The 7,502-nt window shown below is 42.4% G+C and overlaps 2 protein-coding genes across 2 annotated transcripts in view; one reads left to right on the plus strand and one right to left on the minus strand.

Annotated features, from left to right (window-relative positions):
• Positions 1-202: 202 nt before the first annotated feature.
• Positions 203-3,161, minus strand: PLPP6 (phospholipid phosphatase 6). Its single transcript, XM_023213184.1, has one exon. The coding sequence runs from the start codon at positions 3,076-3,078 to the stop codon at positions 2,188-2,190; it is 891 nt and encodes a 296-aa protein (XP_023068952.1). The 5' UTR covers positions 3,079-3,161; the 3' UTR covers positions 203-2,187.
• Positions 3,162-3,234: 73 nt separating this feature from the next.
• SPATA6L (spermatogenesis associated 6 like) overlaps positions 3,235-7,502 on the plus strand; it is a 57,595-nt gene continuing 53,327 nt past the window's right edge. The window contains exons 1-2 of the mRNA XM_023213182.1: positions 3,235-3,288; positions 3,422-3,559. Coding sequence (XP_023068950.1) covers positions 3,530-3,559 — 30 coding nt within the window. The 5' untranslated portion in view covers positions 3,235-3,288; positions 3,422-3,529. The remainder of the gene's footprint in view (positions 3,289-3,421; positions 3,560-7,502) is intronic.

Raw genomic sequence — 7,502 nt, forward strand, 5'->3', positions numbered from 1 at the left:
GGTGTGAAAGGTGATCAAAATTTCCTGGATTTGTCCCACTTTGCTGACAGCAAATAGGGCTAGACCATATTAAGTCGTGCTATACCAGTTTTAAGCTCTAAAAATCGTGCAGGAAGATGAAGGAACTCTTGAGAAGCTTAAGTGATAAATCAGTCTCCCTCCTCATCATGGCAAAAATTAAGCAAGTTTTCATCTCACTTCATTCACCATTATTGGTTAATTTTATTTTGATTTTTAAAAGGCATTCCTCAGTATACAATTCACAAAGAAATCAGTTTTTTACTCTACAGTACTTAAGATGCTTCAAAAACATCAGGTGAAATTGATCTATGCTTTAAAAGTCAGAAAACTCAGGCCCTAGCAACTAAAACAGGGAATTCCAAAATTGTAATTATGAACTAGATGGTAAGCCTAATTTCATGCCCCTCATATTCAGATTTGTGGACACTACAAGAGGAAATATCATTTGCTTCCAAATATCTGGCCTGAATATTGCTGCAGTTAAAACAAAGGATCTCACTAAGGTTAAACAACAAACCCAACCCACTTAGAGCTTCACAGTTTAGCTGCTTTAGCAAGTGAAGAGGTAGTCGGTGTTCAGGATGTTGTGGGAATGCAAATGATTTGATTTTGAGGCATGGCTGTTTCTTTTTCAGTGTGTCCCTTACTCTGAACAAGCTCATGCTTTCACTCAATCAAAACCTATTTATCACAGCCATTCTCCAGGTTCCTATCCAAACCTCAGTATGGTAGATCAAAGTCCATAACAATTTCTATTTATAAATGCCAAAACAGTCATTAAGATTATCTGAGGACATCACTTCCATAGGTAATTTAAAGGATTTCTTTTCAGGTAAAGCAGCATTTAAAGCACATGCCTTCTCCAGTCTTTCTGGGTCAAAGAATAATGAGCAGAGTCTACCCTGCGTTTGGTGGTCTTTGGTCTTATGATTTGGGGAGGCACCATGGATGAACAGCTTTAAATGTAAAGATCAATGTAAACAGAAATTTTGGAATTATACCTTGTGCCTGGTACAGCAGCAGACTCCCCTGATGAATTTCAAGTTAAATACTGTTACCTAAAATGTGCTGTACCTCAGAAAACGGAATTCCATTTGAAAAACTGTAGCATACAGGTATATACGAGAAAGCTTACGTTCTTACATTGAGAAGACGTTCTTTTCCCATTTTATTACCCTGATAGAGGAGCATTATTCTTTATTCAGTGGAGATGACTGGCAGCAGGGCCCCTCCTGTCATACTGGTCACTAGCATAATATGTGGTCAGCCTGTTCCCAAACTTTCAGTTCTTCTGACTCTCCCCAGCAACTTAGTTTCTCTGCCCTCTCTTATGCCATGTTAGGTTGTAAACAGAAATAAGCATGGGGTTATGTCCCATTCTTCCTTTTCTATGAGCATCTTAGATATGCCTACCTTTTAAGTGTTTCCTCTTTAAGCAAGTTTTTGGCTTCTTCTCTGAATGCTAAAAGACAGGGAGTAGTGGGAAATACATAAAGATCTTTTGAGGGGTGGAGGGAGAGGAGAGAAAGACAAGTATTATAATCTCTTTTCCCATTACGTGATCCACAAATATGGATAGAGATAATAAAGAGAAAATAAAGTAAAAAAGCTTACCAAGAAAATCAGGATTAAGAAGAAATCTCCCAACTATGGCAACAGATCTTCAGGGAATAAACTAGAAAAACCTATGTCTTGAACTTTAAAAATACTGTTTAAAATCTACCTCAGGAAAAGGACTAGGATTAGTACATGGCCTGTCTACATGTATATTTACAGAATGAACATCATGTTTCTTTCTCAAAGTTCAGTTTACAAGTGGTATGTTGATTTAGGGATTACCACAAAACACAAATCTTACTGATACCAACTTTTAACAGCAACAGTACAACCACCTCAGCTTGGTTTCTTTGCAGTTGTCCTGGAGACATAAACAGTTGTTGAATAAATATGCAATAGAGGGTTTTTTGCTTTCCCTAATATGGCTGTGTTCAATAATGGCCAGCGTGTGCTCCAGCCTAGCAGCACATCAAGATGGTGGGACACCTGAAATCCCAAAGGAAGCCTGAAATGCCTAAGAGGGACAAGCGGGATGGCTGCTGGTTTAGGTTGGCATCATCGAATGTGGAAACCTTCAGACCTCCTGGTGCCATCATCAATGAGATAGTGTCATCGTTGACTCCACAGTAAAAAGAGGACCGGAGCATTATGGGGTGAGAGCCAGCAATAGTCCACGATACTGTACTGCATGTAGCCCAGAAAAAAGCCAAAAACCACATCGGTGACATTGTGCCGCCCCAGCATGACCCTGGAGAGGCCCAAGACGAAGGCCCACAGAACCACCAGCACCCTCAGTGGAATGGCCAGTACCAGGTGGTTCAGGATGAACCTCGACATCAGGGCGGCCCTTGTGGCATGACCCGACGGGAAGGAGTACTTGTCCACCGAGAGAGTGACAAACATGTCCATCTGGTTGTGGGCCGGGCGGCGCCTGCGGACCAGCCCTTTGATCAAGGCCACCAGCAGCAGGTCCAACAGCAGGGCGAAGAGCAGGTTCATCAGCACCTCGCGCCCGGCCCAGCTGTCGCTCCTGCACAGGCAGTAGAGGGTGCCCAGCAGCCAGGGGATGCCATGTCCCGAGATCTCCAGCAGCTTCATAAGGGGTCGCACGCTGCCCCACGACGAGCTCTCTCCCGCGCACACCCCCAGCTTTTTGGACAGCCACAGGTCGATGGCCAGCAGGGAGCGCAGGGCTATGCCCAGGAAGGACGGGTTCAAGTCCATGCGGTCCTCCTCGGGCAGCGGAGGCGGGGGCGTCTGGGAGGGGCCCGCCGCGGCCAGGGGGAAGGAGCCGCGGCGGTGTACAGGGCTCTCCGACGCACGGAGCCGGGCGCAGGTGGGGTCCACGCCGGTAGCGCGGCTGCTGAGCAGGGACTGGAACTCAAACCTGCTGCCGCCGCCACCGCCGCCGTGGGCTGGGCTGCCGGGGCTGCTGCTGCTGCTGCTCGAAGCGGAGACGCCCAGCGGCCGTCCCTCGACGCTCCTCCGGGGACTTGGCATCGCGGATGGCGGCCCGGACCCCGGGACCAGGCCGGACTAAACGGAGGCTTCCCGGCCCTGCAGCCTCTTCCGCTTCCGCACTACCATCCTGGAGGGGCGGGGAGAGGAGCCGGCGAGAGCGCGATTGTGACACCTGGTGGAGACCTGTGAGGGAATTGGAATTTCCAATGTGAGGAGAGGAGAGGGGAGGGAGGACGTTGGCGCTGGGAGGTACAGGTGAGGGAATGAGGTGATGGGGAAAATGTCAGTGTCTGTAGGAGCTTAAAAGAAATAGAGCCCCGTGTAACAAAACAAAGGAAAGCCTATTTTCTCTCTCTTGTTTGTTGTTTTCTTTCTTTTTAAGATTTCTTGCCCAGGGGTGTTCCTGCCTGGCAAGCAAGATGTGTACCTCGGGGTCTACCTCCTGAATCAGTACCTGGAGACAAACAGCTTTCCCTCTGCGTTCCCCATTATGATTCAGCAGAGCATGAGATTTGAAAAGGTGATCGTGATCTTGACTTTCTCATTGGCTTTTGTTGTCTGAAGGTAACCTAAGAGTTCTTATAAAGAACACAGTTCTTACAGCATTATTTTGTAAATTTCCTTCAAAAAAATTATCCAAAAGCACTTCAGCACAGTGCAAAACCGCAGTCGGCCTCGAAGCAAAACCACAGTTGGAAGACTTGCTTTTGTAATGCAGGTCTGAGCCAAGTTCTGTCAATCTAGTGCTAAATACCCCGGTTGATGTTTCCTATTCTTGGCACTCCCATGGCATTTTTTAACTAGAGCAAGGAGAGCATTTCTGAATGTTTTTGGAGGTGTTAGAGGTAGTTGCATTACATTTATGAAAGGGATTATTAATAAACTGTGGACCTTAGAAAAAACTGTGTTAGACCAAGAAAAATAATGAAAAAAAAATGAAATTAGTTAAATCCTGTAATTAAAATCCTGTAACAAAATAAAAAGGCTGTTCAGATTTACTCTTTCCTCAGCTCATACCTGGTTTATTAAGCTACAGTGATAAAAGCTAGATTCCATTCTGGTGAATAACATGGTGATATAAATAATCAAAACATTACCAGCTCTCTTCCCACTAAATTATTTCATAGAATATTGATGTTATTACTATGTCATCACTGACAATCTCTTAACATTTTTGTTTTGGAATTTAGAGATGGAATCAGTTTTAACTTTAATAAGTCTAATGATGTTGCCCCAAACAATGTCACTAAGGGAGATCTGGGGAGAAGGAAGGCTACAGAGTAGAGCATGTCATTTTTAAAGGTCTGGAAATTGATGCCCAGAAAGTGACCTATTTGTTTCAACCTGAGGTTGAGAGAGGAGATGAAGATCAATTTTCCGAAGGGCTAAGATTGTATGTAATATTTTTATAAATCACAACCTATTAATTTAAATGAAGAATGTACCAAAACTGGCTGGATAAAAGAGGAGAGAAATAAATGGCTATAACCTTGGTACGTATAATCAGAATCTAAAGGAACTTAGTTCTCCCATTTAGATGTTTGAAGTGGTAAAAGAGCGGGGCGCGGTGGCTCACGCCTGTAATCCCAGCACTTTGGGAGGCCGAGGCGGGCGGATCACGAGGTCAGGAGATGGAGACCATCCTGGCTAATACAGTGAAGCCCCGTCTCTACTGAAAAATACAAAAAATTAGCCGGGCGTGGTGGTGGGAGTCTGTAGTCCCAGCTACTTGGGAGGCTGAGGCAGGAGAATGGTGGGAACCCGGGAGGCGGAGCTTGCAGTGAGCCGAGATGGTGCCACTGCACTCCAGTCTGGGAGACAGAGACAGACTCTGTCTCAAAAAAAAAAAAAAAAAGAAGTGGTAAAAAGTTGGTGGTAAAAATGCAGTCTTCCCCCCATCCCAATAATTTTCTTATTAGTTATATCAATTTTGAATTTGCTCTGTAGAAGCCTCTTTTTTTTTTTTTTTTTTTTTGGAGACAGAGTGTTGCTCTGCCATCCAGGCTGGAGTGCAGTGGCAAGACCTTGGGGCACTGCACCCTCCGCCTCCCAGGTTCAGGCATCTACCACCACACCAGGCTAATTTTTGTATTTGTAGTAGAGACAGAGTTTCACCATGTTGGTCAGGCTGGTCTCAAACTCCTGGCCTCAAGTGATCTGCCCACCCTAGCCTCCCAAAGTGCTGGGATTACCGCATGAGCCACTGCGTCTGGCCTGTAAAAGTCTTAAAAATATTTTTATAAGAAGCCCAAAGATACAAAATCATAGAAACACACAACTAGATAACTCCAACCTCCTTGATTTGTCAAAGAGAAGAGTGAGCCTGAGTCACATTTCAGATGCCACTTCTGCTCTGTTGAAAAGCTGTACATTTGAGATTACTAGTCAAACAAATCATGGAACCATTTTTTCATTTTATAAAATTCACTCAATTAATTGTGCTCTTGCATGAGTTGTTTGGGTTCATATTCCTTTCTTCCTGTTGGTTTTAGCGTCCTTGTATCTGTTCCCTTCTCTAGCTGCAACTACTTTCAGCAGGCGGTGAAAATATTTTCTCTTCCTTGGATCTTCTGTTTAATTCAAAATGGAATTTTCTGAGGCATTTGGGTAAACAAATTACTCATAAGAATATATGAGCCATTGTTCAAGCAGTTCATGTTGATCATTTACTCCCCAAGATCATACTTGAGAAAATCCTTAGATATGGATGGTAGTTTCCTAGAGCTGCTATACAGAAGTACCACAAATAGAGTGGCTTAAACAACAGAAACATGGTCTTGCTGTTCTGGAGGCTACAATTCTTGAAATCAGAGTATGAGCAGGGACATATTCCTTTCAAAGGCACTAGGGAAAGACCTATTCCAGGCCTCTCTCCTAGTTTCTGGTATAGTTCCTTGGCTTGTGGCAGTGTAATTCCAATGTTTACATGGCATTCACTCTGTGTGTGTACTGTTAAAAAAACGGGTGGGGAAGTCATTAGGCTGGGGCGGCTCCAGTGCTTTAAATTCCTGCGTAAGCAAACTGAAGCCCAATGTAAACAGTAAAAGTATAGACTTTTACCAAATGGATGCCACCAGTGAACTTCTAACTAGAGATTTTACTGATAAGAAATTGCCAACTAACCTTTAACTAGAGACTTTACTTATCAGAAACTGCCAATGATCTCTAACTAGGGTCTTTCCACTCCAACCAATTTAAATGTATTTTCTTTGTCTTATTTTCATGTCAGTCTGTAAAAGCTTGCTGTCCATAATGCAGCAGCAGAGGTCTCTGAACCTCTTTTAGTTCTGAGTGCTGCCCAGTTTATGAATCGTTCCTTGCTCAAATAAATTTAGTTTTGCCGAAAGTTTTTTTCTTTTCTTTTCTTTTTTTTTTTTTTAAACAGTTTCTGTGCTCAAATTTCCACCCCTCCTCAGGACACCAGTCTTTTCAGAGGTCTACCCTATCCCAGTATAACCTTATTCTAACTTAAGTAATTTTATTTGCAGTGACCCTATGTGCAAACTAAGGTCATATTCTGAGATACTGGGTTTAAGACTTCATCCCATGAATTTTTGGGGGGACACAATTCAGCCCATAACAATGGGTAAAATGAAAGGATTATTAAAATAATTTAGGCAAAGAAACCCACTTACCCACATATGCTTGATAAATCCAGTCAGTAGGACAAAAATTGATTATATGAGACACTTTCATTTTTGTTTAAGTTTAAATACCATTTAAATCAGAACTTTGAAGCCTGAAATCAAGCCCTGCTGAAAATGTTTTGTTTTTCTTAGGGCCTAGAGCTTAGGGGGAAAGGCATGGTGTACCTTTATTTCAATCCTATCCCAGGCCCTTTTATTTCAAGAACAAAATATAAAGATTTGGCAATGGCTAGACAGATATTACAATGTTTTTCTTGTGCTTCAATATACACTTAAAACTTTTGAGACTCTTCTCTCTTTCTTTTCTTATTCTATGTGAGTGTAGCTGCTAGTACTTAGCTTTTGTTTTGTGTTACGCATAGGTAAAATTTCTTTTTATGTTTCTTTTCAGCACAACCAATTGCTTGGGAAGAGAAACCATTCATTCAGTTAACATTTAATGAGTATCTGTTGTATACAGAATGTTTTTCTAGGTAGTCAAACAAGACTCTTTGAGGTTGATTCAAAATGGGCTTTTAGTAACAAACAGTAGAGCTAGGTCAAGTTGATGACATTTTTAGCATGTGGTAGATTTATCTAACTGAGATTTTTTTTGCACTTCTTATTGTTGTGTTAACTATCCTTCATTTATTCTATAATCATTTGTTGAACTTTTAATCAGACACTTATTAAAGATACATCTGCTGAGTTCTAAAATGTTATGTGACTGGCTTTCACATATGTTAATTACTTGGAAGAATTTAATTTACCCTTCCTCTCTCTTTCTTTCTTTCCTTCCTTCCTTCCTTCCTTCCTTCCTTCCTTCCTTCCTTCCTT

The sequence above is a fragment of the Piliocolobus tephrosceles genome, chromosome 14 (assembly GCF_002776525.5).
Source record: "Piliocolobus tephrosceles isolate RC106 chromosome 14, ASM277652v3, whole genome shotgun sequence".
NCBI classification, from domain to species: domain Eukaryota; kingdom Metazoa; phylum Chordata; class Mammalia; order Primates; family Cercopithecidae; genus Piliocolobus; species Piliocolobus tephrosceles.